This window comes from Catharus ustulatus, chromosome Z (assembly GCF_009819885.2).
Source record: "Catharus ustulatus isolate bCatUst1 chromosome Z, bCatUst1.pri.v2, whole genome shotgun sequence".
NCBI classification, from domain to species: domain Eukaryota; kingdom Metazoa; phylum Chordata; class Aves; order Passeriformes; family Turdidae; genus Catharus; species Catharus ustulatus.
In genome coordinates, this window is record NC_046262.2 from 37,936,565 (window position 1) to 37,952,985 (window position 16,421).

The 16,421-nt window shown below is 39.5% G+C and overlaps 1 protein-coding gene across 6 annotated transcripts in view; it reads right to left on the bottom strand.

The window, feature by feature from the left end:
• LOC117010960 (FERM domain-containing protein 3-like) overlaps positions 1–16,421 on the bottom strand; it is a 134,643-nt gene that overhangs the window by 13,889 nt on the left and 104,333 nt on the right. For 5 of the 6 annotated variants that reach the window (XM_033086103.1, XM_033086099.1, XM_033086102.1 and 2 more), the window contains 7 exons: positions 14,743–14,830; positions 12,881–12,969; positions 10,615–10,678; positions 9,533–9,621; positions 6,331–6,405; positions 5,705–5,773; positions 276–397 (listed from right to left, as the gene is read on the bottom strand). In XM_033086103.1, the coding sequence (XP_032941994.1) occupies positions 276–397; positions 5,705–5,773; positions 6,331–6,405; positions 9,533–9,621; positions 10,615–10,678; positions 12,881–12,969; positions 14,743–14,830 (596 nt within the window). The remainder of the gene's footprint in view (positions 1–275; positions 398–5,704; positions 5,774–6,330; positions 6,406–9,532; positions 9,622–10,614; positions 10,679–12,880; positions 12,970–14,742; positions 14,831–16,421) is intronic. The other variant, XM_033086101.1, reaches the window with a different exon arrangement.

The window sequence follows — 16,421 nt, forward strand, 5'->3', positions numbered from 1 at the left end:
AGACTATCTATTTCCTAAGATCCTTTGCCTGAGAATTTAAAAGATTTTTTGAAACAGAAATCAAATGGCAGTAACTTTCCTCACAATGTATCTTGCATAAAGCTTATGCACAGTTTCTTAAGAAAATGGTAATTTCTGGGTATGACATACAGAGGTTTGATGATGTATTCCTAATGAAAATTATTAGATTTTTCTTCTGTATCCCTCAATCAGTATCACACTTTCTTCCATATACTTTGTAATTAATATTGAAAGGAATTGGGTAAGTGACTCACCTTCATCTAAAGGAACCTCTTCCTCCTCACAGGGAGAAGGAAGTAGAGGCTGCAGAGGTTCCATGTTGATTATGAGTTGTTTGTTCAAGGAGGGAGAGCTGCGACTCTGGGTAATGTTGGTTCTAAAAGAATGAGGAAAACAGAGTCAGTTTGCTTACTGGAAATAACTGCAGCCCAGTAGGTCTCATCTCAGAATCATTTTGCACAAATTACTTTGAAGCCTTGAGCTGCTGTAAAAAGCTCTAAACATTGAATGCTGCTTTGAGCTGTGTTATGTTGCACCCTCCACAGATATAAACATTTCAACATCTGATGTGTGAGAAAGATTTTGTGCTGATTTACCTCCTTTACACTGCCTGACTTCCTTTCGTCTCAGGCAGGACTTCAGTGTGTTGCTCCTCTCCACAGTGCACAGCAAAAGTAATTTCACGATTATAAGCCGCACCTGATTATAAGCCGCATGTTACAATACAGAGTGTGATAAAAGGTATCTATTCTATCACCATCTCTTGAGGGTGGGGGCAGTGATCCTTATCTCTGCGGGAGATGTTCTGCTAATGGGCCATCCATTGAAACCAGCCAGGGCATTTTTCTTTATCTTTTCACAACCCATCCTTCCTCCAGCGAGTCATTTTCTGCTAATGGCCCATTGAGTCCCACTGTGTGACTGATAAAATTACTGCATCCCATTGGAAGTTGCTCCAGCCATGGGGAAGAGCCCAACATTTCTTACCAAGATAAAAAGAGAGGTTTTGGGACACTAAAGGAGCCCCTTTCTCCACTGGACTCCAGAGGAAAACTGGATTGCTCCACATCACCACTGGACCTTTAGAGGGAAACTGCACCTTGTACAGGAGCACTGCTTCAACTGAATCACATATGTCACTGCAGGAGGACTGCAACCACCATTTAATGGGACTGCTACCAACACCCTGCCTGACGGGGTGTCAGGTTGTACTCTGACTTTGTCAGGTTTGCAGTTTGTTTCTTTGTAGTACTGTATTTCTATTTTAATTTCCCTAGAAAAGAACTGTTATTCTTAATTCCCATATTTTTGCCTGAAAGCCCCTTGATTTCAAAATTATAATAATTTGAAGGGAGGGGGTTTACATTCTCCATTTCAAAGAGAAGCTCCTGCCTTTTTCAGCAGACACCTGTCCTCCAAACCAAAACAGCAACTTTTTGTTCTTTGTCTGTATATAAGCCACACCTGATTATAAGCCGCACTTTGGGTTCGGACCAAAATTTTAGTCAAAATGGTGCGGCTTATAATCGTGAAATTACTTTATTTGGATTCAAGGAAGGGGAAAGTGGTTCCATTGCCTCCAGAACTGGATAAAGGATTTGTTACAGTTTGAGTGCTGAGGATCAAAGACTAAAGCAGGAACAGCTGTATCCCTGTGGTTTACAGATACAGAGTGCTCTCACTCATGCCCAAGTACCCCAGACGCTGCCTCGACACCATGCCTCCCAGCACTCAGGCTGGTTTTCTTTCTTACCTTACTTTTCTTTCTTGCCTTACTTCACTCTAAGAGGCTTTCCTGGTATCAGGTGTTGAATACACTCTGGAAAGCTTGACTGATTTTCTTCAGTCATGGTGCTTATTAGCCAAAAAATATATTACTGAGAATACAAAATGGCTCTTTTGAATATGTTATCTAGGATTTACATGATACAGACCTGAAGCAAGAGTCCTGCAGTAAATCTTAACCATTGTATTATAAAATATTTGCTTTGACAAAAGCCAAGATGAAAGTGAAGAGTATTCTACTTGACTTCAAAAGGTGTATCAATACAGTGTTTAAGTTTGCAAAATGCATTTCAAAAGGCTCAACTTAAAATTCCACATAAATAAACTGAACAAAGAACCTATTGCAAGTCAGAAGATGGACCTGTGTGTTGCTGAAGGTTTAGGTAAATGTGGGACACGGGTGTCCAGCTCTTGACCCACACTACCTGTCAGTAAATATTCTGTGGGAATAAATAAGCTTTCTTGCTCAATTGACATGATTCCCTGTGCCATAACACATGTCCAGAGATATTTATATCTTAATTTGCATTCTCTGAACCCTCTCTGATAAATATTTAGTTTAAATTTTCACTATCTGCAGACAGTTTTCACTTAGATTATTATAATTACAGTAATTCCAACCCAAAGGTAAATCCATAGGCTTTTTATGCAATCCCTGAACCTTTGTGCTTGTTGTAAAAAGTTCTCAAGCAGCTCTCAAAATATGAGTTGTGCCTGGGAGCATCCATGGGCTTCTGCTCCATACTTATCTACAAAGATGCCTCCTTCAGGCATGCCCCAGAAGCAAAACATTAAATTATTCATTTTGTATTTGTCAGAAGAACTTGCCACTGCATTAATCCTGCATGACCACACACTCCAACAGATTTTCAATACACATTGCCTTAAGTGTAATATCCAAACACAAAGATACTGAGCAGCACCCATCTCTCAACTGCATGTTTCTTTCTTAATGCAACCATGGTACGACTGAATTTACTTTGAGGGTGAGGGCACAGGGAGGAAAAGCTTTATATAGACATATAGATATATATTTACCTTGAATCAAATATTTTTTTCTGAATGTTTTGCTTCTGAGAAGTCATCATTTCCATCTTTGACAGAGGAAATTTTTTTTAAAACATGCCTCTTTTTTTGAGCTGGAAATTTTCTATAATTTTTGCCTGCTTGTGCTTTTAGAAGAATCAGCTACGTCTTGTCTCCCATTGCACAACCTGAGCTGTAAAAGCACCTGAAATCATTATATTCCTTAGTCTTTCTAAGAAACTAAACTTGGAGTTTCCATAATATGCAAGCTTTGTTAGAAGGTTAATATGATAGATATTAGATAATAGATATGCATTGTATTTATTGGTGTTAAATCCATATGATGTTGCTTTATAAACTTATTTGCTCTCTGATCTGTTTCTTTATCTACACTGAGTTTTCAACTATATATTTAAAATACTTCTAAATAAAGAAATAAAAGAAAAGCAAAATACAAAAAAGAAACCTCTTGGAAAGTAGGCAATAAACTATTTCCTAAAGTGAGTAACTATTCTCATTTAACATACATTTGTGTGACCAAGTATTTTATGCTACCTCAATGAGGCATCTATATTCTGCATTCTATGTTTTCAATTAACACATTCTAGACTTTCAGTTACCCATTTTAAAGTGTAATCTGGAAAAATATGTTTGAAAGTGTGTCAGCATGGCCTAAATCGCAATTACATAGTAGGGCTGGACAACATATTATAAATATCTCCTGCAAATAATTTCCCATCTTTTAGTAAAGACAACACACTTTTATCTCAAATATAGACAGAACAGCAGTATTGAATTAAAAATAAACAAAGCGTATTCCCCCCAAACATGAAATCTCAACAAAAACCGGAATATCGCTGTAGAATGTTCAGACTGTTAAGTAACCTGGTTTTAAAAAAGGTTTCCAGTAGTTTTCCCTCATGACCTCCTTCTTTTCGGAAGTGTTTTAATCAGGTTCTTAGGAACTTTTACTATCACTACAATGACTGATAAGGACCTGAAAGCATTAGTTTTCCAGCAATCTCCAGCAGCTTATTTCTTACAAGCCAAATTTTCCTCTGAAAAACGATTCTCCAGTACTTCTTCCTATTTACTGAATGAACTTCATGCTCTTTAACTGGACTGCATTATGGAAAAGCTATGAAGTATACTTTGAAATATACCCATAAACATAAAAACCAAGAAATTTCAAAATCAAACAAAATCTAGGAATGAAATTAGAATTTACAGTAATTTCACGACTATAAGGCGCACCCTTTTGACTAAAATTTTCCCCCGAACCCAGAAGTGCGCCTTATAGTCTGGTGCGCCTTATCTGATGGACTAAGTTCGGAAATTTGCAAACCTGGAAGTGAGAGCTGCGAGCCGCGGGGCGAGCCGGCAGGGCCGCGGCTGCTGGGTGGAGGTGGGGACATGGGGCTGCAGCTGCCGGGAGGAGGCGGGGCCGAAGGGCCGGGACTGCCGGGTGCCCATGAGGCCCGGACTGCCGGCTGCCTGCGGGGCCGGGGCTGTTGACTGGAGGCGGGGCCGCGGGACCAGGGCCGCTGGGTGGAGGTGAGGCTGGTGCTGCTGGGTGCCTTCGGGACCGGGGCTTCTGGGTGCCTGCGGGGCCACGGGACCGGGGCTGCTGGGTGCCTGCAGGACTGGGGCTGCTGGGTGCCTGCCCGACCGGGGCTGCTGGGTGCCCGCGGGGCCACGGCTTCCAGGTGCCGGTGGCACCGCGGCTGCTGGGTGCCCGCGGGACAGGGGCTTCCAGGTGCCTGCAGGGCCGGGGCTGCTGGGTGCCTGGGGGACCGGGGCTGCTGGGTTCCCACGGGGCCGCACACCGGGGCTGCTGGGTGCCTGGGGGCCATGGGACAGGGGCTGCTGGGTGCCTGCAGAACCAGGGCTTCCTGGTGCCTGCGGGGCCACGGGACCAAGGCTGCTGGGTGCCAGCAGGGCCGCGGGGCCGGGGCTGCTGGGTGCCTGCCCGACCGGGGCTGCTGGGTTCCCACAGGGCCGCACACCGGGGCTGCTGGGTGCCTGCGGGGCCACGGGACAGGGGCTACTGGGTGCCTGCAGAACCGGGGCTTCCAGGTGCCTGCGGGGCCATGGGAACGAGGCTGCTGGGTGCCTGCGGGCCGCGGGACCGGGGCTCCTGGGTGCCTGCCCGACCGGGGCTGCTGGGTGTCCGCGGGACCGGGACTTCCAGGTGCCCGCGGGGCCGCGGGACACGGGCTGCTGGGTGGAGGCAAGGCCGGGGCTTCCGGGTGCCCGCGGGGCCGGGGCCGCTGGTTGTTCGCGGGACCGGGGCTGCTGGCTGGAGGTGGGGCTGGGCCTTCCGGGTGCCCGCGGGGCTGCGGCCGCTGGGTGCCTGCAGGACCCAGGCCACTGGGTGCCTGCGGGGCTGCGAGGCCGGGGCTCCTGGCTGGAGGCGGGGTCGGGGCTGCCAGGTGGAGGCGGGGCCATGGTGCCACGGCAGCCGGATGGAGGCAGGGCCTCGGCCAGCAAGCACACGGGGGAGCTGGGGGCGGAGCCTCGCTGCAAAAAAAAAAGTGCGCCTTATAGTCCGGTGCGCCTTATGGTCGTGAAATTACTGTACTTTTCTGTTAGGATCATATAATAGCAGTTTATGCCATAACACAAAAAAAAAAAAATGTTTTCAATCTGACTCATTAGTTAAACTCATCTTCAAAGCAGCATAGGTTAAGTTCTCTTTTACAGGAGACATTAGTCAAATTGTCAGACATATATTTCCTAAGGCTTGCATGTGTAATTCTGGAAGCTCAGAATGACACCCATTGCACCTGATAGTAAAGGAAGGAGAACACTGCTGTAGAGAACAATAATCCTCCCTAGTCCTCAAAGTTTGATACTGAATGTCAAGACATACCTGTGAACTTCAGGAGGTTCCCTCTGGATTTTAGAGCTTGCCTCCACAACCTCTTTGGCTACTTTTCCACTGCATTATAAAATGGAATGAATACTCAAGTAAATACTAAGATACATGCAAGAGCTACATAAATGTGAACAATTAAGTAATATTACAAAAAGAAATTAAAGGAAAGGGGAAAAAATGCAATAAAGTGCATGCAAAATGTCCCAGAATAAAACTGTGCTGACTACTTGCTCACAAAGCTACCAAAGGAAAAGCACTCTTTTTGTAGTACAATACCACAAGTGGAACTGGACTGCCTCTTTGTATCACACTTGATTCAGAGCTGCCCAGAGGGCATAAAATCCCTGCACTGGACGCACATCCTTATTTTCACAGAAGCTGCACTGAAAGAGGAGCTATCTGCTGGTGGAACTACTCTTGACAGAAGTATCTGTGTGAAAACTCCTGCTTATTTTTTAAGTGACATTAGAAGAGACAACAGAGAGACTTTCAAATCTTGCATCAGGTAGATATGAACAGATCCTCTATCAGGAAAAGCCCTGAATTTGTCCTGAGTAATTACTGACATTTTCCTACTTCCTGAAATTATTTACCTTGAATAAGAAACAGCAAACACTCACCTATATCGAAATCTACTGCCTTTAAAAAATATCTTGCTGCTGGACATTGTCTTGATCTGACTGGACTTTGCATACCTTGAAGAAAAATAACAGAAGCTGTCACCTTTTTCAAGGACATGATAATCAAAAATGAACAAGGCAAACTACAAGCTTTGATATTTTTATGCCATAAAGTAATATTAAAAATTCAGCTTTTCAACTTTTTAAGGTCTTTATACAAACTAGATTATGAAACACACATAAAATCATTCAGACAGCATAGAATGACTGAACATGGAACAAGTGATTGTCATGAAAACAAGAATATTAAATGCAGACATATGCTGCATCTCTATGAATTTTCATTCTCAGGATGAAGGAAAGACCATGGTATACCAAAAGCCTCTGAGACGTGTCATAACACCAACACCACCTTGTTTATGGGAAAATACGGCTAATTTTGCTTTTCCACTGAGAAAACAAAGAAATAATAAAGACAACAACTTGTCTCCCAAAGTAGGTGCAATTCCAATATCTCTATTCAGTCAACTTCTTAGGGGCCTACATCATAACCTTCTGCTTCTCTGTAATCACCAAGCACACAGCAACCTCTTATCACAGTCTTTAATAACAATGACCATGGAAAAGCCTCTCACACATGCCATTTCCTTGATGTTCTCTTGAAAAATGGCAAATTGATTTTGTCTTGAGTCTCCCATTGCCAGACCCTACTAAACAACTTTCCATGGTTAATATCTACTTGAATAACTGCAACTGAACCTGAACCTGGATCAAGAAAAGACTAAAGCTCTGTTTTCCAAAATATGTCATGTGATCATGACCATACCTTAAATTCCAACTCTCAAACTCTTCTAGGAAGAGGAGAGGACCAAATTAAATTAAGGCAAAGTGTCATTGCCAGGAATTATTTACACAATCTCACTATGTCCCCTTTAATCTTATTAGAACATCTTTTTGATATTATACAAAACGAACAAATTGGATTTTTCTAATGCTGCTAAGAAACAGCCCCCATTGTACAACTTTATTTCTCTGAAATGTGAGAAGCATTTCCTGTTTCAAAACTATGATCTGAAGGCTTTATTTATAGATAGTTTTTGGCTTCAATTTCATATTTGAAGGATTGTTTGTATTCTTGTGCATCCTTCATATTAAACATCACAATTTTTCAATCTGTTGTTCATGTTCCTATTCATTGAGTGACATTTCCAATCTTTATTCCATTAAAGGAGTCCTCTTGAAAGACCCACTAAAACTAAAACAGGTTTTTGTTTTTTACTTTAAGTAATCATTGTTAAGGAACAATTCCACTTCATAAGGTAATTTGGAAAGTATAAAAAGAGATGAGGGAAACAGCATTGAACACAGCAAGGTTGGAGAAGAACAAGGGGGATGAGGTAATCCAGGTGTTGGAGCAGATTCTATTCTGGAGCAAATGGAGAAAACTGTGGGGAAGGAGGCTGTCCTGCTGCAGCCAAACACAGAGCAGATATCCTCACTGCAGGCCGTGTAAGACCCTGCAGCAGGTCAACATGCCCTGAAGGAAGCTGCAGCCCATGGAGACCTCACACCCCTGAGCTGGCTCCAGGCAGGCACTGTGGCCCATGGAGAGGAGCACAAGATGCAGCAGGTATATCCTGAAGGACTGCAAGCACATGGGAAGGACCCATGCTTGGCAGTTCATGAAGGAGACTGGAGTAGAGGAAGGAAGGAGCAGCAGAGAGAGCTGCAATCCCTGTTCTCCATCCCCTGAGCCACTCAGGGCAAGGAGGATGTATAGGAGCCAGAAATGAAGGAGTAAAGTTGATTCTGGAATGAAATGGGAAGGGTGGTTTTAGTTTAGTCTCTGATGGCAATTTGAAATAGGGTGAAAAGGTCAAAAGGAAATTAAGTTAAATTTCTGCAAGTCAAGTCTGTTTTGCCTGTGACAATAACTGGTAAGAAATCTTTCTGTCTTCATACTAAGCTGCAAGTTACTTTTTCCTCTTGATCTGTGGAGCAGAGGGAGTGAAAGAGCAGGTGCATAAGCATCTGGCATCTAGCCGAGATCAAATCCCCTAAATTATGTATTTGTGGTCAAAACTCAAATAGTTAATATTTCAGTCATTTAACAAGAGCAAAGAGATATTCCTGTGAGTCTCTCTGAGACATTTTTACATTGAGCTAATTTCTACTCAAAGAAATTAATTTTTCTTCGTTAGGTGGAAATCATTGCATATTCCCTATTTATTTCTTGTAACATAAAATAAAACTACTCAAACACCATGCAGCATTTTCCTACTTAAGCCTGCTTCCAACAGAAAATGCTTCTGGATAATCCTCAAATAAGTCTTTTTTTATAGATTATATTTAGGCTTGATTTAGTCTCAAGCACAGTAGATGTTGACATAGGGAATTAACAAATGCATCATGCCGGCTCCTACTTCCTGGGGTTTGTTTTTTTTTTACTATCCAATTGAATATATGAGTTGGATAGATTATATATTATTGTATCACTGTTGAAACTAAAGAGACACTCTTCCAAACTAAAGCAGGTCATTAACATCCAGGTTAGAAGACACTTTTTTCATACTTCATTTTTATTTATCCTTACAGCAGCCTCCTGGTGTGGCTATGTGCCAAAACAGAAACAGTAATATTTATAAAATATTCGAGAGGCTGTAAGGAAATGCTAAGTAGCAAGAATAAAATCTACATGCCTCAATAAATGGATCTAACAACATCAATGGAGGGCAGAAAGAATGCAGAGGAGTTTTTCATGAGGAATTCTTATTAGGTTCTCTTTCTAGGGAATAGGGAGGAAGATAGTACCCTTTTTGTCACTTTACAGGCTTTTTATGTATAACAAGATCAGAGAATCAAGCATTACAGATTTTTTCCTCCATTCTCAAGATATTCCACATCAGAGCTAACATTAACAGCCATGTTCCCAAACAAATGCAGAGCTCTGTCCATCCAATATCTCACTACAGAGCAGCAAAAGCATTGTGCTGGAGCCAAAATCCTCCTGTCTCATTTCAATTTTAAACAATTTCTAATACTGTCTTGAAACGAAATAATATTCCCCAATAACTTGCGTATTTTCTGTTTGCATTTTGCCTTGTGCTAGTTAAATGGAACATTTCACAATGAACAATTTTCCACAAACATGCACTTTTTTTTTTTAACTTTTAGTATAGATAATGACTTCAGGTGCACATACTTGTAAAAAGCCTGGTTCTCCACCCCACACTTCCAAAGATGCTTGCAGGCTGCTGGTGTAGAGGTATGGAATGACAGCACAGCCTTCTTCTAAGTGCAAGGGAAAGAAACCAAATGAAAGCAGTTAAAATGCTAATTCTCATGACTGAAATAGCTGTACCTAATGGCATCACCTTTAACCAGATACGCTGAAACCAAGTTTTCCTGTGTAGTGTATATCTGAGGTTCACCCATACATAGCTGATACATAGCTGATATGTCCATACATAGCTGATATTTAAACATTCCAGGCAATTTTTTCAGAGAAAAAAGGTGATGCTTGGAGGGGGCATGGAAGAGCATATGTACAAGTGGCTTTTAAAACAACTGTATAACTGGTCAAAATCAAAGGGAAATTCTGTGTTCAATATTCTAGATCACACAGTTGCTGCACTACTTACCACCCCCCTACTGTTTGATGTCCCACCATCAAAATCTCCTTGCAACCATGAGAAGTCCTGATACCTCTGGCATTATTTCTTTCCTTCATTTTCTTTCCTCACCTCCATTCATAACCTTAGACTATATCACTCTGATCCAGGGAAAGAACTATTATAACATGCTGTAGACAAAACTCTCTATGATTTCAATGACAAGAGCACAGTGATAGGACCCCTAATTACATGAGACAGACTCTAACCTTTCCAGCTTGCCAAGATTTGAGGATGGGATTGTAATCATCCAAAAAATACCTCACATTGATCCAGGTATCAAAGCTTACTTGAATTTGCAATCATATACAGGCATCTTCTATACTTTAGAGTTGGCAAATACAGTTTTAGCACTTTAAAATAAATTAAAACTTTACTCCAAAAGCATCCAAAATCATAAACAATCCACACAGATTAATATTAAGTGAGAAATGTGTCAATCCTTTGCAAATTAGACGTTTTTTCAAAAATTACTCATATTCATTCATATTCTATATTTCATTTACAATACTAAAAACAATTCTTGATTATTTAGAAGTTAGTATAGTTAAATAAATATATCTTATACAATCTTAACCAAATGCAGAAGTTCTGTAGAAATATTAAGCCTAACCTCTTTCTGAGCTCCAAACACATAAAATGTCTTCCCTTCAAATTTCAGTTTATAGACATCACACCTAGAAAGAGAAAAAATATTTAAGTATAGGGGGAAAAAGGATAGATTTACAAGTAAGAAAAGTGACTAGATGTAAGTTTCCCTGATTAACAAAGTCAAGCAGGCTATCAAATGACAAAAGGCCTCAATGGGCCTTACAAGAATTAGGATTAAATTATTTAACAGTTTAATTCTTTTAGAGAACATAAACCCAAAGTACTTCTTTTATGTCCTTATGTGCCTTCAAATAATTAACTTTGTCTGCTGGAAAGTGAAGAGGAAATTAAAGGCAGACAGAAGTTTATATTCTATTTATGGCATAGTTTGTAATTCTTCTTATGTCTTAAAATCTTACAATGTCTACTGTAATTAAATTGAGGGAAAGATAATGTTCATTTCTCTATTCTTATTCATCTGAGCCTTCATATCACACATCTTAGTAACTGACTACTTATTACAGAACACAACAAGAAGAAAATGTTTGACAGCACTTGTTATAGAGGGGTTTTTTGAGTTGCAAAACCCTTGTCAAAATGTAATATAATCAAGGTTGAGTGCTGAATCTACACATGGAACAACGGTGGACCATAAATAAGCAGTGCCATGCCTGTGCTTAAATTGTAATGGATATTTTAATTGTTATTTTTCATAAATCTCCCGAAGGGTTTTGGATGTCAGAGTTGAAACGGGAGCAATCTTGGAGGCGAGGACAATGCTATATCTGAAACTTTTTAAGAGCTTTCCTTTTACATGAGAAAACCAAAAATCAATGAGAAAGCTTTTACATTTGAAAAGAAAATCTCAAATACAAATTAGGGGGTTTTATTGTGTAGTGAAAATTTCAGCTAAAATTAGTTATGGATACTAGCACTTATTTCTAGGCCTCAGAAATGGAAGCAGTAGTACATAGTGTTCAGATAAAACTCACCAGACTGAACTTCCAGCATTTACTGTAACACTGAGAAAGTTTATTGGTTTTTTTTCTCTATTACTATTTTATTTTTCATCTGGTTTGCATACTAATGCACTTAATAAATATACCTAGATTGCCAAGGGGACACATTATCCTCAAATAACATGAGAAGCTAAATGCTGTGAGATTCATTTTCCACAGTATTGTGGACACATGCTTGGCAAGTGCTACTCTCTCCTCAGTGTGCCATCGACATTGCTGTTACATTTTGCTTGCGCCAAAACCACAAACCACTGAAGCACTGTGACCACAGCTACCTGCAATTAACCCTGCAGGAGTTACAGCACAAATCCAGGGTCACAAATGGATGGCTTTTGATAGGCATGCCCTCAGAGTTCCACAGGGAACTCAGCTGTGCAGACAGGACTTCACTGACTACACTTCTGAGGATTTCAGGTTTTTCAACACTCAGGGAAGTTTATACAGATGTGCAGCAAGGAGCCCAGCTTCACCTTTTTTTCATCTTGATCCCACAAGACAGGCTGAGATCTCAGAGATGCAACAGTCACACCTGAGTGACTGTTGTTGGCAGGCATGTAGCAGCAGGGCTAAAATGAGATTGTCTGAGTACGACTGGTCACTTTGCACTACACTGTTGAGGGTGTGGGCAGCTGCTCCTAACATCGTCCACAGGAGCTCAGTTTTACCTCTTCCTTAAATGTGGCTGACTGGGGCTAACAAAGTAAGTCCAGGACTTCAAATAAAAGTAAAACCAGACAAACCAAAGACAACTGAGTAAGTGCCCATTTCTTGAAAAAAGAGACTTAAAAACAAAATTTAAAAATTCAAAGGCATTCTCATCTCCACCTCCTCACTTACCAAATAAGTTATTTTATTGTTTTCAATTTGAGGGTAATAAAATGAGGAGATTGCAATATTTCCAAGAGTCGATAAAGATTAAGGTGGATTCTTGGGAGCATTCCGGACCTCTTTGCCAATAAACCTCACTGGTGATTTACAGCATAGCTGAAAAATCAACTTACTCAGTTTTAGCATTTGTAAATTATGTTGACTAATGAACCTTATGAATAATTTCCACTGGGACCTGAAGGAGATCAAATTGTTGTTGTTGTTATTATTGTTGTAGTTGTTGTTATCAAAATCCTTTAAAACAGAAACATGGTGGGGCAGGAGATGTAATATTCACATGGTTCTCCTTAAAGACAATAAATGAAGGTGAAGATGGTAGGAAAAGAAGACACAGGAGAAAACATGCTTATTTATTAAAATATTCTTACATCATATGCTTACCATTTTAATAAATGAATTCTTTTATTTCCCTGGAAAACTACAAATCCTGCAGCTGTGAATCCTAAAAATGTAGTTGTCCCAAATGAGTCCTTGAAAGAGAAAAAGAAGCATAACTTTCCGCTCATCCAATGAGATATTTCTTACTGATAACATAAATTGTTACTCCAGTCTAGATTACCTTTATTTTGTTTTCTTCTTCAAAAAAATTTTGCCTTCTAAAGGAAAGGACTGCCCTTGTCCATTTATTTCTAGGCATTTGAGTAACATCATGCTTTGTTTCCATCTACCTGTAGCTGATGACAACAGGGACTCCTTAGGTAGACTTCCCAAATTTATTGAAAACATACTTCTGTGTATGTCCCGTTCTCAAAAGGAGGACTAACTACAAACCAGGGATTCCTATCTGCTTCAACTGCTAATTTTTTTTAAGATTTTGCAATACATTGTTCCTCTGCAAGGTGTTGTGCTGGAAATATTCCTGACCAACAGCATTTAATAATAAAAGCTTCTGTTTCATACGCATGTAGTTTTTAGCACAAACCAGAAGAAATATGGGTGCTCGCCTTTGAAATAGAAAGGAAAATTTAAAAAATATAACTCCACAATAAAAGTTCTGGCTTATCAAGTTTGATTAATGATTGAGATTAATTTATATTAACTGGATTTTCTGTCCATCCCAAGTTCCCTACCCTCATCTTGCTAAAGATAAACAACTTTATTATGCCTTATGTTTTACCAACAAAGTAAAGGGGAACAGAAACAGGGATGGTTCTGGAGTAGCAGCCACAGCACTGAGGGGAGCTTGTCATGAGGACCCAGCAAAGAATCTTGCTTTGTAGTTCACTTCCAGAAGACAGACAAATTTTCCTGACATGGGTGATGAACCTCTGATTGTCCCCCCACACTACAAAACCTTTCACACAGGTAAAGACATAATTCAGAGCCAGTTATGCCTCAGTTTCTGGGATGCCTTTTGAAAATCTGCAGTGTAGTTTCAAAGTAAAGTTTACTACATCACTGACTTCACTAAGCTCTGAACCAGACCCTGCCTTTCACACAGAGGCACCATTCCTGACACTGTATATCCAAAATCTTATGCAGTTTTGTGTTAGAGCTCAGTGCTTAAGGATGCTCACCACCAGTGCAGCTAACTAAATAGCACTGCTGTTCCAACAGAAAAGATAATATATGAGCCAATGCAAAAGCAGCAGTTAAAACACAATGCAAGTCACTCTAAAAATAAACACTGCAGATTATGCAGATACAACCAAGTAATTAAAAATACATGCATACAAGATAATCAGAACTGGTAATTAAGATCACCTTCTTATAGAGGATCACAAAATAACAAAGTGGGAAGTGGGAATGGGAAGTGGGTTCTCCATGTACATTAGGTTTGCTGTTCTTCCTAAGATTTACATATTTTGATGGTGTTTGAAAAACTGATCTGCCATGGACTATCAGAGTATTGCATCATCTTGTCAAAATAATGGTGAAGCCTGAAAATCTTGGCAAACAAAAAATATTTCATACCTGGAGTAATTAAAAGAAATCTTCGCACTAAATGCAAAGAAATTATGGACTATAATGAGAGCTTATGCCACTACAATCTACTAGATTCTCCTGTGATGTTCTTCTGCTTCTTCTGGAGAAACCCTTTTTTTAACTGATGCAGAAATATTCAGCAGTCAGTGTCCTTTCAAGGCTTAAGCATAATACATAGTTCCAGGGAAGCTTTTTTAGAAACTGTTCCCTATTTGTGACTGGATAAAAACCAGAGCTAAATCAATTGCATTACTGTATTGTAACTAAATGTTAGTAAAGAGAACATTTTATTAAAAGTTAGTAAAAAGAACTGTTACCTTGCAGGGGTGAGGATCAACACCGTACGTTTCCAAAGAATTTGCTTTAAGAAGCAAGTTAAATTCAGCGACAGCTGGGTTCTGACCTCTAAAATTACAAACGAAAAAAGAGTTTGACAGCAAAAATAAGTAGGAGAAAAACTTTTTGACTGGAGAGTTTAAATGCCTAAAGACAGAGGAAAGAAAAGTTTTTACTGACATTTAAACTATTTCAACCATATTTTGTTTGTAATAAAAAGATAGAAAACTTTTCACATCTTTTCTTCTGCTGAATTGTAAAGTGACTGATATTTTCAGGCAAATTCTGATGTTTTTTTACAAATCCCAAGATAACCAGAACTAATCAGAATTATCTAATATTCCGCAAGAATTTCTTGTCTTTTGAAATACCCTCATGTCATGCCTGAATATGAAATAAACCTCAGCATCTTTTTTCCACAAACTTTTGCTCCCCATCTCATTTTAAAGGGATTGTGCAGATTAACACGCATTCCTTCCAGTGCTGCAAGGTATAAACATGGCATTCATATTTCACTGCCTACTCAGATGTGTACCTAATTATAGCAGTGCCTGCTACCAACATGATAGCTCAGAATCTGTCAGCATATCCATTTATACAACCCTATTTTTAGGGTGTCTATAATCAACAGCAAATATACACTAAAGCCTAAAACATGGCATGAAGACTTGGGGTCTAAAGTAAGTTTTACTGATTTTCAGAAACTATTACCATCACAATAAGCTCTAACACAGACTTATAATGCTCACTTGAAAGTGAACTGTTTCAAGTATTAATTCATTTCTGTATCTGTATGAACTAGAGTACATGACTTTGGTAGATAATATGGTTTTGTGATAATGAAAAGCACCTAGGACCTCTAGAAAGCCAGACCTCATAAAAACTTTCCATGCAAATTATTAAAAGAAAAAAAAAAAAAAAAAAGAAGAAAAAAAATTTTTTTCAAATATTATAGTCAAACACTATTCTACACCTGATTTTTTTGTTTTGTGAGTCCAGCCTCACACTGTGACCAATTGTAAATAGGAATTGGCATTTAATACTTCACTGTGTATTGTTGCAGCATAATTTCCCTGAAAGCCTGTTATTCCCCATCAGGGAGAAACCAGCAAGTACTAATGTATGATATACAGGGTCTGGCCCAAAGTTCATTTTAACAATTAAAGCAACATCTAGATGCTTGTGGACATCAAATCCTATTTTGAACAAAACAGGATGATGACCTGTGGCAATGTAAGTGTCACTACTGACTTCTGTTGTAAAGTTTTAAAATTGCTCATTTTTACTTCACGGTTTATCAGCTCCTCATAGTCAAGCCTATGATATTTCTTGGGATTCTTAAGCATTTATTCGACACTACACAACCTTTATTTTATTTCAGACCACATTTTTGTGGATGTTTTACTTCTAAATTTTAAAAATCTGTATATTAGAGAAGTGGCCTTCTTTCTCTTTCCTGTTTTGGTCTCTTTCTCACCACTTGCCAATTTTTGTATTAAGGGGAACACCAAAAATTACAAATGTGTATTTACACAGCAAATATTTTAGAAGAAAACAGCAATCAAAACAAAAATGCTTGTTTTTCCACTCCATTTTTTGGTAGCTCTATAAAGCTTTTTCCCCATTTCAAACACTACTAAATCACAACTTTATGTGTCAT